Genomic DNA, 22,014 nt, shown 5'->3' with positions numbered 1-22,014 from the left:
TTTTCTGTACATTTCCATCTGTGTGTTACATTGTACGTGCACATTTATGAGCCCTTCTATTTCTTTTGCAAGTGCCTGAGCACTGGGTCAGACCTGAGCAGAAGAGAATTGAGAAGATGTGAAGTGACTGTACCATTAATGTTTTAAACTGGCTATCAGGCTGAAATAGTTACCAAAATTACTCATATATCTAAATGAAGACTTCCGTGTTTAAAGGCTGTTTCATAAATTAAGTATTTATAATTAAGATCACAGGCAATTAATTCCACAGCATGCTAAGCAATTGAACGTTTAATTGTCCTTGGCTACACATTCGATGCCAAGAACCTCCTACTCTCTACCTTCCTTCCTTTCCACTCACATATAACTGAAAAAAAAATACTATGTTTGCTGTGATAATTAACATGATCTAATAGAAGTAGATACAAATAGATTACCATGTAATACATGACTTAATACAGATTTCAGAGAAGAATTGGTATGGAAGGGAACAAGCAAGGTGCTCTGTTTATGTTACCTCAACACTTTCACAATAATTTTGAAAGGCAGATACACAGATCTCATTCCTACAAAAGGACTCTGGGGTTAGAAACAGTAAATATCCTAACCAAGGATATCCAAGTGGTGAGTGAGTACACAGAGTTCTATCTTACTACAAACTTGTCCTATTACTTTTCTTTGCTTCCTTTTCTTCTTTTTTTAAACACTTACTGTCCATTCACTATGTGCCAAGCATTATCAAAGAAGTGAGTGACCAAGGTCTGGAGCAGCCCCAAACCCAAGGCTGCGCTCTCACCATGGTAACATGTGGCCATGCGCATGTGAAACATATCCAATATGAAGTGAGATGTGCTCTGTGTTAAAAACACCAGAATTCAAAGACTTCAGTAAGAAAAAAAAAAAAGGATGTTAAACATGTTAATAATTTTTCATAGTGATTACAAATTGAAATGATATATTTTATTATATGTTTTGTGTGTGCTCCTCTGCCCATGGAATTCTCCAGGCAAGAATACTGGAGTGGGTTGCCATTTCCTGCTCCAGGGGATCTCCCCAACCCAAGAATCGAACCCGCATCTCTTGTATCTCCAGCATTGGCAGGCAGATTCTTTACCACTGCATAATTTGACATATGTTTTAGGTTAAATAAAGTGTATTTAAAATTTATTTCATCTGCTTCTCTTTACTTATTCAATGTGGCTACTAAAGAATTTTTAATTCTAAGAATCTCACATTTTACTTCTGTACATCACTGGCCTAAAGATAGTCTCTCAGTCTTACTTTGGATATACAAATGAATTGCCTACCTGTAATTTTTAAATTGCAAATTAATTTCAAGATTATTTTGAATAAGAAATTTCAGATTTGAATAAACTATATTTTAAGATTGAGTTTGAATAAGAAATCTCTTGTAATTCACTAAGGAATACATCTTCCACTCACCATCAATATTTATCAACTATATATCCAATCTCTTTGAAATTTTAAAAACTGGCCTAAAATTAACTAAAGCTTGTTTGTTCTTTTGTTTTTTGTTTTTTTTAAATCCTGACAGAGTGTATGCAGAACTGAAAAATACCTAGATTCAAGACACAAGTATTCTTATAATGGATCAAAATAGTATTTACACCCCAAAGTATCTTTTATAAATATGCTGAACACTTTTAATATCATAGCGTCCATCCTCCACCATGAAAAAATTCTGCTGTTTAGAATTTGGTACATCAAAAATATTCCTCACATTTTCCTAAAGAAGATGAGGCAAGATATGTTTTCAGACAATGAAACACTTGTGTTTTTATGAAATGTCTATTAATGTGAGCAGTGGGGAATCATACACAACAGCTCTCTTTCTTATTATATTTTTACATACTGAAAAAGCAAAACAAATCAATTTATAATGGAACATAAAGGCTAATAATCTAAAATTGTATAAGGTACAGTAACATTATTGATAAACTGATGAAACTGAATGAAAATGTAATTTTTAAAAAATATGTACAGTTGTAAGAAACCAAATTTAGGCTGTATGGGATCAACTGAAGTAAAACACTCAAAAAATCATGTAAATTTACACGAGTCTTTAGTTTATAACATTGAATCAGTGAGGTTGCTCAGTCATGTCCGACCCTTTGGTAGGCTGTAGCCTACCAGGCTCCTCCATCCACGGAATTTTCCAGGCAAGAGTACTGGAGGAGGCTGCCATTTCCTTCTCCAGGAAGAGCTTCCCAACCCAGGGATCAAACCCAGGTCTCCCACACTGCAGGCAGATACTTTACCATCTGAGCCACCAGGAAATCCAGGGAAATTTATAACATTATATGTACCACAAAATACCCAATTTATAAGCTCATCTTACATCATTCTGTTTTGCCTTGAAATACAGGCTTCAGTTCAGTCGCTCAGTCGTGTCGGACTCTTTGCGACCCCATGGACCGCAGCAAGCCAGGCCTCCCTGTCCATCACCAACTCCCAGAGTTTACTCAAACTCTGTCCATTGAGTCGGTGATGCCATCCAGCCATCTCATCCTCTGTCATCCCCTTATCCTCCTGCCTTCAATCTTTCCCAGCATCAGGGTCTTTTCAATAAAGTCAGGTCTTCACATCAGGTGGCCAAAGTATTGGAGTTTCAGCTTCAACATCAGTCCTTCTAATGAACACCCAGGACTGATCTGCTTTAGGATGGACTGGTTGGATCTCCTTGCAGTCCCAGGGACTCTCAAGAGGCTTCTCCAACATCACAGTTCAAAAGCATCACTTCTTCGGCGCTCAGCTTTCTTTATAGTCCAACTCTCACATCCATACATGACTACTGGAAAAACCATAGCCTTGACTAGACAGACTTTTGTTGGCAAAGTAATGTCTCTGCTTTTTAATGTGCTGTCTAGGTTGGTCATAACTTTCCTTTCAAGGAGTAAGCATCTTTTAATTTCATGGCTAAAGTCACCATCTGCAGTGATTTTGGAGCCCCCAAAAATAAAGTTTCCCTATCTATTTGCCATGAAGTGATAGGACCAGATGCCATGATCTTAGTTTTCTGAATGTTGAGCTTTAAGCCAACTTTTTCGCTCACCTCTTTCACTTTAACAGGGAGATATACTCAATATCTTATAATAACCTATAATGGAAAAGAATCTGAAAAAATATACATATATATAAATAAAGATTGAGGGGCAGGAGGAGAAGGATGAGACAGTTGGATGGCATGACCAAATGAATGGATGTGAATTTGAGCAAACTCTGCGAGATGGTGAAGGACAGAAAAGCCTGGTGTTCTGCAGTCTGTGGGGTTACAAAGAGTCAGATACAACTGAGCAACTGAACAACAACATATATAATATATGTGTGTGTGTGTGTGTACACTTATAACTGAATCACTTGGAAGTAACACAACATTGTAAATTAACTATACTTCAGTTAAATAGGTAAGTATACACAAAGCAAGACCAACTACTTCTCACCCCACCTGCTGTGATACAGTGGCATTCTGCATAAAACAATCTATTTAGAGATTTTACTATTTTAGATTTTGCTACTTAAAAAAAAATCTGTCTTCTGCTTCCAAAATGAGATGAGATTCCATCCCTCTCTTCAGCTGCCTTCACACAGTGTCAGAAGGCAGGAAAAGAGAACATGTTCTTTTCCTCTGCTGAGACTGAGTGCTGTCAACTGAACTGTGTCCCCACAAAACTTGCATGTTGAAACCCTGTACATCAACGTGACAGTATTTGGAGATGGCTCCTTTGGGAGATTATTAGGTTCAGATGAGATCATGAGTGTGGGGTCCTCATAATGGGATTAGGGGCTAGGAACGGACCAGAGACCTCTTTCTCTTTGAATGTATGGTCTGAGAAAAGGCCAGGTGAAAAAAACAGCTACAAGGCTGCTGCCTGCCAATAAGGAAGAAGTCTCCCATCAGTATCCAACCATGCTGGCACCTTGATCTCAGATTTCCAGTGTCCGGAATTGTGAATAAACATATGTTGTTTAAGCCATGCAGTCCATAGTATTTTCTCATAGCAACCCAAGCTAACTAGTACACTGAATAAGCCCTAGAGTGGCAGGCAGACGAAGAAGGCTACACATGTACATGGAAGAGAATTCTCTGACAATCATTGGGGGAAAAAAATGAAATGGATATTTACATCCAATTAATGAAAGGCAACTATCAGACTTAACTAAAATAAATAATGGGCTTCCCTGATAGCTCAGTTGGTAAAGAATCCTCGGTTTTAAAAAGATGCTAAGGGAATACAATTGGAAGGAAATAAACCAAGTCGTTAACTATGGGAAGGGTGGAAGCACTAACGGAGAAGTTTTTCTTTTCTCCAAATGTTCTTTAATATGACTGATTATATCTACATTTATAACAAAAAGACAAAGAAACTAAAAATTTTCTATTGATCTTAATATGAGTCTAATGGCAAGGGTTTTATCTTAAGCTATTTTCACAGGGGAACAAAAACTATTTATAAAGCATTTTTTGAGATCTCATATGTCTAACACTTTCTATTAAGTGTTAGGGGGACTGATGTCCTCAAAGAAAAATCATTCATTTTACTGAGAGAAGACTGCATCACACTAATTAGATAATAATACCATATATAACCCCCAGTGGCTCAGCGATAAAGAATCCACCTGCAAGGCTGGAGATACAGGAGACACAAGTTCAACCCATGTCTGGAGATTCCCTGGAAGAGGAAATGGCAACCCACTCCAGTATTCTTGCCAGGAAAATCCCATGGACAGAGGAGCCTGGTAGGCTACAGTCCACTGGGTCACAAAGAGGACACAACTTAGCAACTAAATACATACACACATCATATATAACAGAATTTAGAAAGTGTTCATTGTTAGGCAGAGCCTCAGTGAAGGTTTTTCATCAGAGTTGATCAACATGATCAAGAAAATATATCAATTAATTATAATTCATGAAATAATAATGCAATATAGAGAAAATTTGTATGGCTAAAAAGTTGGTTCAAATTTATAAAAATGAGTAAATAAAGTGGACTGACTTTTAGCAAAACTGACCGAAGACAAAGAGTGAGGAAGGGAAGGAAAGAGAGAGATCATATGTATGCCTAAATAATTAATACCAAAAATTAAAAAGAATATATCAGCAAAAATATTATTATGGACAACTTTATGGCAATACTCTTGACAATTCAGACATATCCTTACAAACATAACTTATTAAAACTGAAAGAAGATGAAAATAGCTTCATAAAGACATTTTATTCATATAAAGAAATGTCCAGGTCAAGTGGCTTTACCAGTGAGTTTCTCCCAACATTTAAGAAAAATATAGCAGTCTTACACAAATTCTTCCAGACACAGAAAAAGAGGAAATTGTTTCCAACTTATTGTATAATGTCATCACCTCAATACCAAATCCTGACAAGATCATTACAAACAAGAAAAATAATAGGCCATTTCTCTTCAATAAAATTCAAAATCTCTCAAAAGAATATTACCAAATTGAATTTGTATTAGGTTTATTCCAGGGTTAAACATTAGTTTGACATCTGAAAACCAATGAGTTAATTCACTACATTAAAAAAAAAATGAGAGAAATCATACAAACATCTTAAGAGAAAAAAGAAAATTAGTTGATAAAGTTCAACATCAATTCATGATAAAAACTCTTAGCAACCTAGGAAATTTTAATATAATAAGGAGAGTGTATAATGAACATTATATATACATTATACTTAATGCTAAAGTATATAATACTTCCTTTTGAGACAGGGGATGAGACAAGAAAGTTTCTCATCACTTCTGTTTTATGTAGTACAGGAGGGTGTTAACCAACACAATAAAGCAAGAAAAAAATAAATAAAAGCTCTAAAATGGGACAGAAAGAACAAAAACAGTCATCATTTGTGGACAAGGTGATAGTGTACACAGAACGTCTAAAATGATCAGCGTATAAACCAGATAAACTAGTAGAAGTAGTAAGACAATTTTAAAAATGTCACAGGGACATAAGGTCCACACAGATAGATGAACTGTATTTCTATATTCCAGAAAAGAGGGTGGTGGTGAAATAAAAATTTAAATACCATATAAAATAGCATCAAAAACATCAAATGCCTAAAAATACATCTTTTTCAAAATGCAAAAAGCTATAAAATACTGCTGAGACCATTCTAAAAGGCCTAACTAGAAGGGTACTTCACATCCATCAGTATTCTTTCTAAAAATTTCTAAGGTTTTATTAAATCTTAATCTACGTAGAATCAAGTAAATCTAAACAAACATTAGCTTTAATAATTAATGATAATTACAGTATGGTTTGTGAGATTAAAGTTTAAAAAAAAGACAAAATTGAAATAATGGACAATGATAATATAAAATTCAAAATGGAGGCAGAGCAAACCTAAAGTGCTTCACAGCCCTGTTATTACCCCAGAGAAGATAACATTTTTCCTCACATCAAAGACACCTTAAATAAAGTGAAAAAATTAGTCACAACAAAACTAACAAAGGATTAGTAGCAAGAATTTAAGAGAATTCCTCCAAATCTGGGGTGGAAGCAAAGGAATAGGATTTGCAAAAGGCATACAAGCAGATGACAGTTGCCGCCAATACTATAGTCTTTTGGCTGTGGGATGATTTTGTTTATGTTCATTATAATACTAAATAAGACAAAAAGTAAACTGGAAGGCAGTTTATGAACAAGTAAAGACATGCATCATGAAACAAAGATTTCTATTAATCTAATTTTAGATACCTGAGGCTGGACAACAAACACATGCACATACAATTGTTGATAGACAGGTAGAGAAAAGTGATGCTGTTCTTTGTTTTGTTAATTAGGAAAGCTGTAGACCACCAGGAATAAGTATAAGTCCTAAAAACAAATTCAGTTCGGTTCAGTCGCTCAGTCGTGTCCTACTCTTTGTGACCCCATGGACTGCAGCACACCAGGCCTCCCTGTCCATCACCAACTCCCAGAGTTTACTCAAACTCATGTCCATTGAATCGGTGACCTCCTCCATCGTCCCCTTCTCCTCCTGGCCTCAATCTTTCCCAACATCAGGGTCTTTTCAAATCAGGCAGCTCTTTGCATCAGGTGGCCAAAGTATTGGAGTTTCAGCTTTAACATCAGTCCTTCCAATGAACACCGAGGACTGATCTGCTTTAGGATGGACTGGTTGGATCTCCTTGCAGTCCCAGGGACTCTCAAGAGGCTTCTCCAACACCACAGTTCAAAAGCATCAATTCTTCAGCGCTCAGCTTTCTCTATAGTCCAACTCTCACATCCATACATGACCACTGAAAAAACCATAGCCTTGACTAGACGGACCTTTGTTGACAAAGCAATGTCTCTGCTTTTTAATATGCTATCTAGGTTGGCCATATCTTTTCTTGCAAAGAGTAAGCGTCTTAATTTCATGGCTGCAATCACCATCCGCAGTGATATTGGAGCCCAAGAAAATTAAGTCTGCCACTGCTTCCACTGTTTCTGCATCTATTTGCCATGAAGGGATGGGACCGGATGCCATGATCTTTGTTTTCTGAATGTTGAGCTTTAAGTCAACTTTTTCACTCTCCTTTTTCACTTTCATCAAGAGGCTCCTTAGTTCTTCTTCACTTTCTGCCATATGGGTGGTGTCATCTGCATATCTGGGTTATGGATATTTCTTCCCGCAGTCTTGATTCCAGCTTGTGCTTCCTCCAGCCCAGCATTTCTCATGATGTACTCTGCATATAAGTTAAATAAGCACAGTGACAATATACAGCCTTGATGTAATCCTTTTCCTATATGGAACCAGTCTGTTAATTACTCTATGAAATATTAAACTTCTTGGAATCAGGCTTTCTGATATTTTCTGATTTTATCATTTTTGCCCTTTCCTGGCAGTCCAGCCAAGGTTTTTAAATTATTTCTTATCATATTTAACTTGTATTTTCCAGTGACCTGTATCCAGAAGCTTTTCCTTACATAGTTGTTCACCATATACTCAAAACACATACACACACAAGGCTGTAATTTTTTTCAGCTGTGACTTTTTTATTCAAAATGAAAACAGCATATTTGAGCTCTGTTGGTGAAAATATTATTTTAATAAATTAGATAAATTTCTCACTGAATAGAAAAAAATATGAAAATTGATACCACTCTTTTAGAAAATATAATAGCAGCATCTTCATTCATCCAACAAAATATAATGAGCAGTTTCTATGTTCCAGGAATGATTCTGGGTCCATGGGCTTTAGAAAAGAATTAATTAGTCAAAACTACCTGCATTCATGGAGATTACCTTCTAGCAGGAGAAACAGACAAAACCAGAGAAGTAAAATAGTAGTAAAATGTCCTAATGCCTCAAGTGTTAGAGATCAAAACACAGCAGGACTGGTAGATGGGCTGGAAGGCACAGATGCTACTATCATAGGCTGGTCAGGGACGCCCCACTCATCAGAAGGCATTTGGACAAAGCCCACAACGGTGGCTCAGTGGTAAAGAATCTGCCTGCAATGCAGGAGAAATGGGTTCAGTCCCTGGATTGGGAGGATCCCCTGGAGAAGGAAATGGCAGCCCATTCAAATAATCTTACCTGGGAAATCCCATGGACACAGGAGCCTGATGGGCTCCATGGGGTCGCAAGAGTCGGACACAACTTGGCGACTGAACCACCACCACAAGAATCAGTAATGGAGTGATGCTGTGATGTCTGAGGTCAAGAGCTTTCCGGCAGAAAACAACATGTACACAGTTAATGAGTTGGAGATGTTAAGTTGAAAATGCCTAATAACAACCTAGGCAGAAATGTTGATTAAGCATTTGAATGTGAGCTGGAGTTGAAGAGAATGACCCGGCTGGAGATATAGATTTGGAGTCATCTGCATATAAATGGTAGTTAAACCTATGGATTGAATAATATTACCAAGAGAATGATTATAGCTGAGAAAAAATTCAAAAAGTGATCTCCAGGCCTACGAACATTTTATCTAGGGAATTGCAGCTAAGAATTACTACTCTATTTATTAAGCACTAGGATATATGTTATATATTTTACAAGGATTATCTAAAAAATTTTAGGTCGGTATTGTTATTATTCCCCATTTAAACAATGAAGAAGCTGAGTCACAGAATGATTAACTTGGATGAGGTTTTCCAGCTAGAAACTGGGAGAGCCAGAATTCTAACCTCATTAGAGTAACTGCAGTAACTCCAATGCCCTCACTCTTAAGAATCACTGTGCTATACGGCTTTAAAGGGCAAGACTTTGGTGGTACAAGGTACATATATTTATATATATATAAATAATACTACTATTATGTATGATACATTTCATAAGTCAAATGGACTGAAATCATGACTTTGCCTTAAGTCCTATGTTTGCCTTAATTCCTATTTGCCTTAATTTCCTTTCCTTTTTCCTTTAAGAATAATTTTCTATCCTAAAAAAAATTAACTGGGCAACTTTAAGAGCCCAGTAAATTACCATACAACCCAGAGAAACCACAAGTTCTACATTCTTTCACAATTTAAGCAACATTCTCTTATTAAACAGATCTCAGTGGCTGTTTTCAGATGTTCAGTGAAGCTGTAACTTACTAGAGTTATAATAATATATGGAGAAAAAGCTTTCTTGTGCAAATGTTTAGACTATAACCTCAAAATGAACTAAAAAATTGACAAGCTTAAAAATATATTCATTATTTTTTCATCCAAGACACAAAGCCAGGACCATACCTCAGTTATTCAAAAAGAAAATCAACATTTTCCATATTTTGCTAACAGCTTACATAAAATAAGTTTATGACACCACAGGGCTTCAGATATTTCTGCCCTTATTTTTTTTTTAATGTTGCAATTATAAAAGAGTGGTTTAGCTTAAAACAAAACAAAATAAAACAAAAACTTCACATACAACAAAACAGGGATGAAATTCCCATTCTTACTGGGTTAAAAATACATTTCAATTTAAGGGGGAAAAAAAGAGCTACCCTGCAGCATTTGGAAATAATGATTTTTATTGCAATTTTTACCCTTTTAGCCAGTTCAACCTTTAAATTTCCCATGATGTTTATGGGTATTGAGAGACTTGGATTGTGAAACTAATAATCTACCCAACAATTTGCTTTTAAAACATGTGAAAAACACTGTATAACATTCTACTTATTTTTATGGTATCTGTGCAGTCTCCACGTAATTCTGATTTAACAAAAACTGTAAAAGTACTGTGTCCAGTGCTATCCTTTTGCATGTTTATATTCACTGCTGTTGTTGTTATATTTTCCCAAGTTCTTTTTTCTTTTATCAGTTCTCAAGTTTTAGCCTACTGTGTAGAAACAGAAACAGAGAGATATATAGAAGGACATTCTATTCGAGTAGCTTCTCCTTTTATCTTCACTTATTCATTCATTTAACAAATGTTTATTAATGTCCAATATGTGCCAGTCACTGTGATAAGTATAGGAATTCTTTAGCTTCCAAAAAGCTATAGTTCTATTAGTATTGAGAAATATTTTAGATATTTCAGCAGAACATTTTTGCACAGATAGAATCTTTAGCAAATCTCAAATCACATCATGTAGGGATCTGCCCATTCTGCCAACCCTCTAGTCAGAATTTCACAATAATCTATAGCTAGTAACTGGGATTCTCTCAACAAATATTTTAGAAGAAAAGTCTTCCATCTTTTCTTTAGCAGTAAACCAACAGTGGTCAAGCCCCTGTATAGTAAGCTCCACACGTACAGAGAAAGAAGATTCACATTTCTAATTTCAGATTAGAGCCATGAGAATTACTGAACCCTTCAGTGGACTGATACGCTCCCTACAAAATGGAAAGAGACATGTGATTTACCTGAGGTGGATGGTATTTGAAAACAGAGGCTTTCATCAACCCTTAGGATGATCCTGAATAAACGCTAAAGTAAAGTGAAAGTCGCTCAGTCATGTCCGACTCTTCGCAACCCCATGGACTATACAGTCCACGGGATTATCCAGGCTAGAATACTGGAGTGGGTAGTGGTTCCCTTCTCCAGGGGATCTTCCCAACCCAAGGATCAAACCCAGGTATCCCTCATTGCAGGCAACTTCTTTACCAGCTGAGTCACCAGGAAAGCCCAAGAATACTGGAGGGGGTAGCCTATCTCTTCTCCAGTCGATCTTCCTGACCCAGGAATCAAAGCCAGGTCTCCAGCATTGTAGGTGGATTCTTTACCAACTGAACTACGAGGGAAGCCCTGAATAAACCCTAAACGTCACACAATTAGTAGAACTTCCACTATGTAGAAGATTTCAGGGTTATCAAATTTCAGGATCATTATCTATTAAAACTATTTCACCCACTGGATCCTATACCATATGAGGAATTTTTGACAGCATTTACCTCTTTACATATATACTTAATTCTAGACTCAATGGAGACCTACACATTATTCTACTACTCTGAGGCTTCAAATTATCTGATCAAGCCTTAAAAGAATTTAAGATATGGACAAATACAACCAAAAATTTTAAATAGGCCTATTATATGTGTTCAAGATTCTGATATTATATTCACAAATACTAATAGTTTGGGAAAACACTAGTGGGATTAACAAAAATGCATTTGATGAACCTCCAGTTGATGTTTAAATTCTTTCTAAAGTAATCCAAACAAATAAAGGCTAGTAAAATTATTGTTGGATAAAGCAAATTTTAAACAAGAGCACCTTGAGAACCCAAGAAGGAGTTTATTCTGCAAATTTCAAAAAATTTATTCCAACATCAATCAAAGCCCCACTCTTACAAGAAAAGTCTTCTCTTAATGATAGCCTGAAGCTCAAGACATGAGTAACAAGTTAAAAAGAGGGAAAACTACAAAACAGCTTTCTTTGAATCAACAGCCCCCAAGTTATCACACAGCTGACCAAGTTCCAAACAGTTGTTCAGCCACACTTAAGGGACTTTTAGAAGTTCATCTATATTTTCTTTTGAAGAAATATAAATACATATTTTGGTAAATAACAATAACTCAACTACAGAGAAACATTTAAAATTCTAAGAATGTATCCTTATAATTTTCTATAACCTTCAATATTTACACACATTAAAAAAAAAATCCAATCTCTAAAGTTTGAATAAAGGAGCTGAACATTAGTTAGTACTAGTTGCTTCTGAAATCTCTATCTTGTGATATATTATTTGAAATGAAATACAAAAGAAATGACTGTTCAATACTAGCTGTTTGAGTCTGCTTTTTAAATGAATACTGAACAATGAAGAATCACCAAGTTGCTACCGCACTTAGGCAGTGAGACTCACCATGCTCTTTCAGCTGCCCCACGGAAGAGGAGGTCTTGGGTCGTAAATGCAGGCCAAGGTTGATGATGGGGAAGGCAGAAAAGGAGTCCAGCTTTCTGTTTCCAAAACATGAAGCAAGAGCTTTGAGTGACTGACTAGCCCTTATTCTGTAATACAAACTCTAGAATAATGTTGCAAGATCAGATGCTAATCAGAGAGAAAACCACTTCTCTCCTATCGACAGACTCTGACTACCTATCCTTGGTGCCCTCACTGCAGAGTAAGGAGCACACAGCAGGCCCTCTATGCATTCACTATTGAGTAAAGACAAAGTAATACCAAATTTTGCTGCCTCTGAGCAAGGATAATATGTAACTTTTGCTTTCTAAAAGAAAAACTCTAATAAAAATTAGAAAACAACACACATCTGTTTCTTCCATTTTTCAAAGATATTAAGTAACATGTTCTTCTATTACAACTTGGAGAGCTTCGACCAAGTCAGCGGAATCTAAAAATGGGTACCATGCAGAAACTTTGGAAAATGGAAATAAGCAAAAGTAAGAAAACAAAAATTACCCCTAATTCACTACCCTAGTAAGTCATTCTTCCTATGAGTTAAGCACTAGTCTAACTTTTTTACGTGTCTTACATTTAATACTCAAAACAAGCTTCTGGGTATTTACTACCCATTTTATAAAGGAAGAAACTAAAAGATTAGGGGTTAGATAGGCTACAGTTCAGATTACTCCAGTTAGAAATGGGTGGAGTCAGGATTTGCATCAAGGCAGTAGGATTTAGCAAACTAAATAAACACCATATTACTATCTATCACCAACTCCATTTGTCACGATTAACATGTGTAATACACTCCACACTTACATTTAGGTGTACATAAATGTACATGAACTTTTTAGCTTATTTCTTATATTTGACAATATACAACTAATGCATTTCCTTGTAAATGTACAAAGATGCACATCATTATTTTGGCCTAGAAATTCTAGACCAATTTGAATCCAATTTGAACAATTGGATTGTTCAAAATCCACTTCAATTGTGAACTAGAATTGCTAGTTCAAAAATTTTAGAAATGTTACACAAATTTTTAGGATTTAAAAACATTCTGCCCATCAAAAAAGTATGGTCAAAAAGGAAAGTCTGTGACTGTCCTATTTTGAGTTTTATAGCTGGCATAGAGTAGGTGTAAATCAATGAGTGATTTATAGGCTCTGTTAGTCTAGTTGTCACTCATAGGTTCACGATTATGCAGTTGACCAAAGAACTGAGATATCCCTCATATGACAAGATCATATTGTCAATGGAAAATATGAGAGGTTTGAGTACGCAGGCAGCTTTGCCTAACTCCATTTGAAATTCTAGAATTTTATTTATATGCTACCCAGAACGGGGCCAAGGTACATAGTTGTAGTTTGATTTGCTTCCTTAAAACTAGTCCCTGGCTAAATATTTTTACACAAATCTCAAAATTAGAACTATTAATTGCATTTTTCAATGATTCTCTATTAATGAAAGATTCTGATAGAAGCAGACTAAAATTCATCCACTAAGCAAAATATTTTACAAACATTAAGATAAAATGCCAGAGTTAACACAAATGTGAAATGACGTGAGGGATTCTATCATTATTTTATAATGTCCTCATTCTGTTATTAATTAGAATAACCTAAGTACAAATAGTCATGTAACATATAAGAAACTCCCACTTATCACAAAACTAGGGGAAGAAGTTGAAGCTCATTTGTCTAAAATATAGAACGCATTTACAGAAATGCAGTTGTCATACCTTCAAATGTACCAAATATTATCAAGTAAAAAATTAGCTCCAATAGATAAATACATAATAAATAAATTTCCTTGATGGAAAATTAATATTTAGAATACACTCACATTTATCATTGTTGTCATAAGAGTATTTAATGTATAATTAATCTTTGAAGTTAGGATTCAAAGGTACATTGAATAACTTCACTTCCTTAAACCTAAATTTGAATATGCAGAAGTATTCAATTTTGTTTTCCTTTGCAAGTTAAACATGGAGAAATTTGGGGAAAAAAACAAACATTTATAAGATGCTATCATATTTCTTCATGTATTTTATAAGGAATTTCTTTTGCTGGGCCAATATTTTTATGGTACGCCTGAAAATATTATGGTTCATCCTTAAAAGTTAGTGTTTTCTAAGGCATCTTCTGGGGAATTAAAAGTAATTCACATACAACTCCTGTCACAGGACTATTTGTTTGGAGTAGAAACTTTTCCAGAGTCTTACAAAGAGTCAGACAATTTATACTAATTAGTCCTAGTGCCTTCTCTGCATTGCTAACAATCTCCTACCTGATTTCCTGACTGATTCTGTTTTCCCTTCTGTCCTTTAGAGCCTCATGGGTCGGCTACTTCTAACGTTTGTGAAATGAAGCTAGCTCCAGGGGGTAGGAAACACATTATCCCCATAAGTCAGCTATAAATAAAGACAAGGCAGCCTCTGGTGGATTGATGATATTACGGGTCTGTGTGTCCCAAGCTGTCACTGAAGTACTTTTTTTTTTTTTTTTAATTTTTATTAGTTGGAGGCTAATTACTTTACATCATTACAGCAGTTTTTGTTATACATTGAAATGAATTAGCCATGGATTTACATGTACTCCCCATCCCAGTCCCCCCTCCCACCTCCCTCTCCACCCGATCCCTCTGGGTCTTCCCAGTGCACCAGGCCCAAGCACTTGTCTCATGTACCCAACCTGAGCGGGTTATCCGTTTCACCCTAGATAATATACAGTTTCAATGCTGTTCTCTTGAAACATCCCACCCTCACCTTCTCCCAGAGTCCACAAGTCTGAAGTACTTTTAATTGCAAAAGGTGTTGACCTTCCTCATTAAGCAGAACATGTTTTCATTAACCATGGAATGTTAGAATGTCAAGAGACCTTTATCTTTACCAATTTCAGAAGAAACAATTCTTAAGGAAATACTCAACACTCTTTAGAAAGACATGCTGAAAGATATTAAATGATCAGATTTATTATTAATGAGTGTCCCTAAATTATTCTTCTTCCTTGGATCACAGCTCCATCTAATATACTAAAAATGGTAGCTTTTCAAATTAGTTCTATTTAGCTTTTCTAGTTTTACAGTTTACCTGAAATTCTCAACTCTTTGGTTAAATTGCCACATTAACTACTCTTTTATCAGGTACCACTGTGCTAGACTAACCTGGGTCTTGGGTTAACTCAAGTAAAGTTAAAAGTTTTTAAACTGGTAAATTTCCTATATAAATCATTTCTTTTCTTCTATAATTCATATGTTCTCTTACCATGGGTAAAACCAAATTCTCATTATTAAAGCTGTACATATATTTCACTCTTCCAAATTCCTATAGTATTACCTTTTACTGCTGAGCATGAAACCTGTAGTGTTAAGCACACCTAGCAGGTAGGTTTTGGAAGAGCCAAGACATTCTTTACAGCCATAGCAATATTTTCTTTAACTTCTGTTACCTAATATCCCACATTTCTGATCATGTTATATAATGAATTAACGTAAAACAAGCCACTGAAATATACATCTTAACAGAACAGCATTTACATTCTACAAGTATAAATGTTCTTACAACATGTGCTGAAGAGCCTTTACAGTTTCTATCTGTAGCTTCAGGGCCAAAACTTATGTACACAATTGTAACATTATCCCAAAGGTGATGCTGCTATTTAGTGGACTAATTCAGAAAAGTAACTGACCCATCTCCAGACACCTTTAGACAGCAGAAGCAATGCTCAAAATTCCTGCCTTCAAAGTATGCTCTGTAGGATCAGCCTCATCTTCTGTTAGAAAACACACTAATTTTAAATTATTACATTAAAAAGGAAAAATTATCTTAACTCTGCTCCATAATTGCTGCATATTAATTATTAAAATTCCAAACTTATGTAATATTACCATAAAATATGACATTTTTCTCAAGAAAGCCACAAACTGGATTTGAGCTTATGCACTGTAAAACCCAGATGGTTTGCTTAACTATTCAGACATCCTCCAGTTCAGTGCAAAAGTTAATTGAACTGAAAACTAAAATTTTGATAACTGATGTTCTTTGAGGTACTGAAGCAGAAGGATAAATTAGCCTCATGTGTGGGGTGTTAAAAGACTTGAGAAACCATGACAATTGGTCAAGAAATACCAGCAAAGGAGAAGAAAAGTGTATGTGGTTCATAGGTTAGCCAATTACACCTTCCTTACCTGGTTTTCCCATGGTGCAATTGCTTTTCTTTCTCCATTTCTTTACTCACTGATTCAATATTAGTCACTATTTTATCCAGTTTAACTTGTTCTTGAATTTGAAAGAAAAAAAAAGTTTTAATTGTATACTATTAGTTTTCAAGGTCTAAGTGCATGTTTTGAATTAAATTGCAAATCACAGATTTTTTAATAACAGGTACAATATTTTTCAAAAAAATTACCAATAAAAAGATAGCCTAAAAACACATTTGAGTGTCTTTTTTCACCCCATGCTCCTCAGATGTTTTGCAATTACTAAAATTTAGGACTGCAAGTATAGAGTAAATGAACTGCATATATCAGAAAGGAGATCGCTCCCTTTGTAGAGAAATATCAGCAAGAATACAGCACAAACCGAGAATACAGTCTCCTTTATACATGTCAGCATTATTGTCATCCTTATCTTCATAAGGCTTAGCTTTTATAGGAGAGCCTGCTATTTCAAAATAATTTAGCAATCATTAGTTAATGTAATAGGAACACTGAGAGCTCCAGAAATCTCCTCCATTTGCTAGAAAGACTTAAGTCCACAAAAGGCAAAGTTTCTGCATTAAAAAAAAAAAAAAAATCAAGTTCTTAGAGTCTAAAGAGAAACTTAAGATAAATATTTTAAAATACATATTACTTTTATTTGTTCAGATAATGGGACTAACATAGTCCTAACATATGGGACTAACATAATTTGAAACAGTGCAACAAAATATTGTCATATCTATTAAGGACCTTCTAGTTAACTAGCTCAGGTAACTTAAAAAGATATTAAAGTAACAGAGAACATATGAGATTAAACCATTTCAGAAATATTTACAAATTAGTTGGTATGTCAATGCTAATGAATAAAAGAGTACACTAGACAGCATTACATAGTTTAGATTTAAAATGTATAACAAAGACCATAAAAAATTTGGAGAAATGGAAAACAGAATGCTAATATTTACTATTCATAATATATTAGGGATGTTGGCTAGCACTCCTGTGGATTATCTCACACTTAAACCTGAAAATTGGAGTTCTGGTGAATTTTTGTGATTATTCTCTTTTATACATCAGCAAAGCAGTTTACCCAAGACCTGAGTTTTAAAAGTGCTAAACCAGGGATCAAACCCATTGTCCTTGACTGTAAGTTCACCCTTCTTCACTCTGACCTAGCACCATAGCAGATTTCACGAGGGTGCTTAATTATTGCTTATTAACAGCAATTACTATCCTAATTATTAGTAATTATTTGTGTTATTACAACAATTAATAATTAGGTGCTTATTAATGGGAAAAGGATAATTTCTGCCATGGTTACATTGGAGGGTGATATACAGCTCAAAAGACACACTTCATATAAAGATACATGGTAAGTTGAGAAATATATTAAGGTGAAAAGTAAAGAATTTATAAGTTTGAGTCTTAAAAACAGAACATTTAAAAACATTTGCCATACACCAAGTGTGCTAATTGCTGTATATGGATTATCATTTTTTATTCTTGCAACCACCCCATTATCTCCATTTTTACAAATAAGGAAACTGAAGCAGAGAAATAGAGATGAAGTTTTCTAAGGTTATACAGCTAGCAGTAGGCAGAGACAATATTCAAACCAAGAAGGCAATTTCTAGAGCCTGCATTCTTAATAACCATGGTATCCAATGTGTATTCTTTTATTGTACTTATTTAAGGAATATCTACTGAGTGAAACAGACTGGTTCCAAATAGGAAAACAAGTATGTCAAGGCTGTATATTGTCACCCTGCTTATTTAACTTATATGCAGAGTACATCATGAGAAACGCTGGGCTGGAGGAAGCACAAGCTGGACTCAAGATTGCCGGGAGAAATATCAATAACTTCAGATATGCAGATGACACCATCCTTATGGCAGAAAGTGAAGAGCCTCTTGATGAAAGTGAAAGAGGAGAGTGAAAAAGTTAGCTTAAAACTCAACACTCAGAAAACTAAGATCATGGCATCCAGTCCCATTACTTTAGGGCAAATAGATGAGGAAACAGTGGAAACAGTGGCTGACTTTATTTTTTGAGGCTCCAAAATCACTGCAGATGGTGATTGCAGCCATGAAATTAAAAGATGTTTGCTCCTTGGAAGGAAAGTTATGACCAACCTAGACAGCATATTAAAAAGCAGAGACATTACTTTGCCAACAAAGGTCCGTCTAGTCAAGGCTATGGTTTTTCCAGTGGTCATGTATGGATGTGAGAGTTGGACTGTGAAAAATGCTGAGCACTGAAGAATTGATGCTTTTAAACTATGGTATTGGAGAAGACTCTTGAGAGTTCCTTGGACTGCAAGGAGATCCAACTAGTCCATCCTAAGGGAAATCGGTCCTGGGTGTTCATTGGAAGGACTGATGTTGAAGCTGAAACTCCAATACTTTGACCACCTGATGCAAAGAGCTGCCTGATTTGAAAAGGCCCTGATGCTGGGAAAGATTGAGGGCAGAAGAAGAAGGGGATGACAGAGGATGAGATTTTTGGATGGTATCACCGACTCGATGGACATGGGTTTGGGTGGACTCCGGTAGTTGGTGATGGACAGGGAGGCCTGGCATGCTGCGTTTCATGAAGTCGCAAAGAGTCAGACACGACTGAGCAACTGAACTGATCTGAGTGAAAATTGCCATACTAACTCATAGAGAGGGGAGATGCAGGATGCAGTGTTAATAAAACACTGCCATTCTCAGTGGACAACATGACTAACATGAAACTCACTGCAGAAAAGTGAAGGAGAAAAAGGATGCGAGGAAAGGTCATGAGATATGCAACCCATAGATCTAGAGAGTGCATTGTACAATGACGCTGAGGGAACTAAGCCTGTGCTACTACAATAATTAATAAAGCAAATGATATGCGTATTTTGTGGAAAAATATTTAAAACTTTGGGAATTTTCCATTTAATCACTAAAATGAAAGCCTCTATAGTACCATTAAACTAAATCATGTTACTTCTACATCCAAAACAGAAAATAAGTACAATTATACTGCCTTTAAAAAGTATAGAATGGTCTCGCTGTTAACACTGTGAGCTGCGCCAGTTGTCTCACTGTATCTCACCACTCACTGAGCCCAGCGTAGGCAAGGCCAGAGGCGGGACGCTGGAAGAGGACTCCCGGCGCCTCAGGAACGGCAGACACGTTCCTTCTCTCCTCACTGGCGTGGCAGCGGCAGCAGCACACATGCTGTATTCCCTCACAGCTGACCCAGAGAACACAGTCACAACGCACCTTCAAGGGCTTTTCAGGTGGAGCGTCTCTATGCTTACAGAACGAAAGAGGCCGGTGCCCAAGCGGGTACATCATGACGCACATGCGCAGTGCTGTAAGTGCGCTCAGCTGTTACATAACCATGAATTTACAACACGTGGGGCGAGAGTGCGAAGTCACGGGGGCAAGAGAGCCTGACGACCACCATCTCGAATAAGTTGCTCTCTCCCTACAAGAGCTAAAGGAGATTTCTAAAAAGACAACTATAGCATATGAAAATCCTACATTAGGTAAACCTTTAGATGAGGAACAAGACTTCTTAGGGCAAATTATAACATCTCTGCTGTGCAGAATTGCTTCGGAAGTGTCCAGCCTTTTGTGGCCCTATGGACTGCAGCCTGCCAGGCTCCTTTGTCCATGGAATTCTCCAGGCAAGAATATTGGAGTGGGTTGCCATGCCCTCCTCCAGGGGATCTTTCCAACCCAGGGATCAAACCCACCTCTTCTGTGGCTCCTGCATTGCAGGCACATTCTTTACTGCTGAGTCACTGGGGAAGACCATAACATCTTTGCGCTCATAACTATTCCCTCTATGTAAGATCTAGTCTCTAAACCAATTATATCAACTCTAGCATTTCAGTTCTGAAAGATAAATTTTAAGTCACTTCTGTAAAACAAATAGTAAGAGACAGGGAGACTAGGAAAAGAAAATGCTGGTAAAGTGATGAATATTTGGGGTTTCTATAATGAAAGCAAGTGAAATATAAGGCATTGTAACTTACAGCCAAAGGCCTCTAGTCCTCAACACTATTTACCTTGCTTTCCTCAGAGTTCACCTGAAATCAAGCATCCATTCAATTCACTTGTGACCACTTCCCTTGCCTCCTTCACGGGCTCATTCTGCTCTGACCACATCCAGCTGTTGTGTATGCCCTACAACTCTTTCTTTGACTGTCTTCTAACCCTTTACCTGAAGGGTATGGTCACTCCCACGCTCTATTTATCATGGAAACATGGATGCCTCACAAAATCTCAGTATCCTGCTCAAACCACTCTCAAGTGCCAGATTTCAATAACTAACCATGTCTATATGCATGTCCCAAAGACATTCCAATTGACATGTTCCTCTCATGATTAACACCACCACCATCCATCCAAAAACCCAGAACTCACCTCAACTGTATACTCTCCCTCAGCTTCCTAGGACAATCAATCATCAAACCCCTCCTACTGTTTCCACTCATGTTGCCTCAACATAGACTTTGACCAGCTCTTCTCTGGGACACTAATAGCTTCCTCACTTGGATTCCTTCTCCCAGCCATAAAACCCTCCAATCCAGCCTCCATACTTGCCATAAATAAGCTTTGATTTCCAAATAATTGGATTTTAAATTATGATAGTTATTATTTTAAAATTTAATTTCACTGTAATCAGGGAACATGATTTACATAATTCTAAATTCTTTGAAGTGTATTCACTCTTTGACCAATGTGTAGTCAGCATCAACAATGTTCCATACTTGTCTGAAAATGAATATCCTCTCACTGCTGTTCTGTACTCATCTGATAAATAAAGCTTCTTCACTTAGTTGTTTAAATCAAATACTCTGTAGCCTCACTAATATATGTGTATGTACACAGTTATGTAAATGTGTGTGTATACATTATTTTTTGCTGGACAATTTGAAAGTAAGTTATAAACTGTATGACATTTCACCCCTAAACACATCATATAGCTCCTAAAAAGAAGCACATAAACTAAAACCCAATATGCTTCCCATATTGCATATGCCATAGTATTTTCTCTGCTTGCATGCATGCTAAGTCACTTCAGTCATGTCCAACTCTGTGTGACCCTATGGACTGTAACCTGCCATGTTCTTCTGCCCATGGGATTCTCCAGGCAAGAATACTGGAGTGGGTTGCCACATCCTCCCCTCCAGGGGATCTTCCCGACCCAGGCAAACCCACATCTCTTACATCTCCTGCATTGGCAGGTGGGCTCTACTGCTAGTGCCACCTGGGAAGCCCTTAGTATTTTCTCTGAGCTTATTCATATAAAGTCCAATAAAAAATTAAAAATATTAAAGCCCAAGGCCACTAGAGACATGCAGAAACTGCTGGGGTCTCCCCCAATTACCTCTTTATTCTTCTATTTGTGTTTTTTCTATTCTAGATTCTTGGATGCTCTATAAAAATGTGATGAATAAAGGAATACCATTTTGCTGTGTGTGTATGTGTACTCAGATGCTCAGTTGTGTCCGACTCTGT

At 36.4% G+C, this 22,014-nt stretch overlaps 1 protein-coding gene across 2 annotated transcripts in view; it reads right to left on the bottom strand.

The window, feature by feature from the left end:
• The window catches only part of IQCM (IQ motif containing M), a 486,330-nt gene that overhangs the window by 312,311 nt on the left and 152,005 nt on the right, over positions 1-22,014 (bottom strand). For both annotated transcript variants that reach the window (XM_070474777.1, XM_070474778.1), the window contains exons 6-7: positions 16,501-16,591; positions 12,268-12,362 (exon numbers count right to left, since the gene is read on the bottom strand). In XM_070474777.1, coding sequence (XP_070330878.1) covers positions 12,268-12,362; positions 16,501-16,591 — 186 coding nt within the window. The remainder of the gene's footprint in view (positions 1-12,267; positions 12,363-16,500; positions 16,592-22,014) is intronic.

This window comes from Odocoileus virginianus, chromosome 12 (assembly GCF_023699985.2).
Source record: "Odocoileus virginianus isolate 20LAN1187 ecotype Illinois chromosome 12, Ovbor_1.2, whole genome shotgun sequence".
Lineage (NCBI taxonomy): Eukaryota > Metazoa > Chordata > Mammalia > Artiodactyla > Cervidae > Odocoileus > Odocoileus virginianus.
The sequence above is the reverse complement of the archived record's forward strand: the minus strand, read 5'-3'. Positions and strand labels throughout refer to the sequence as shown.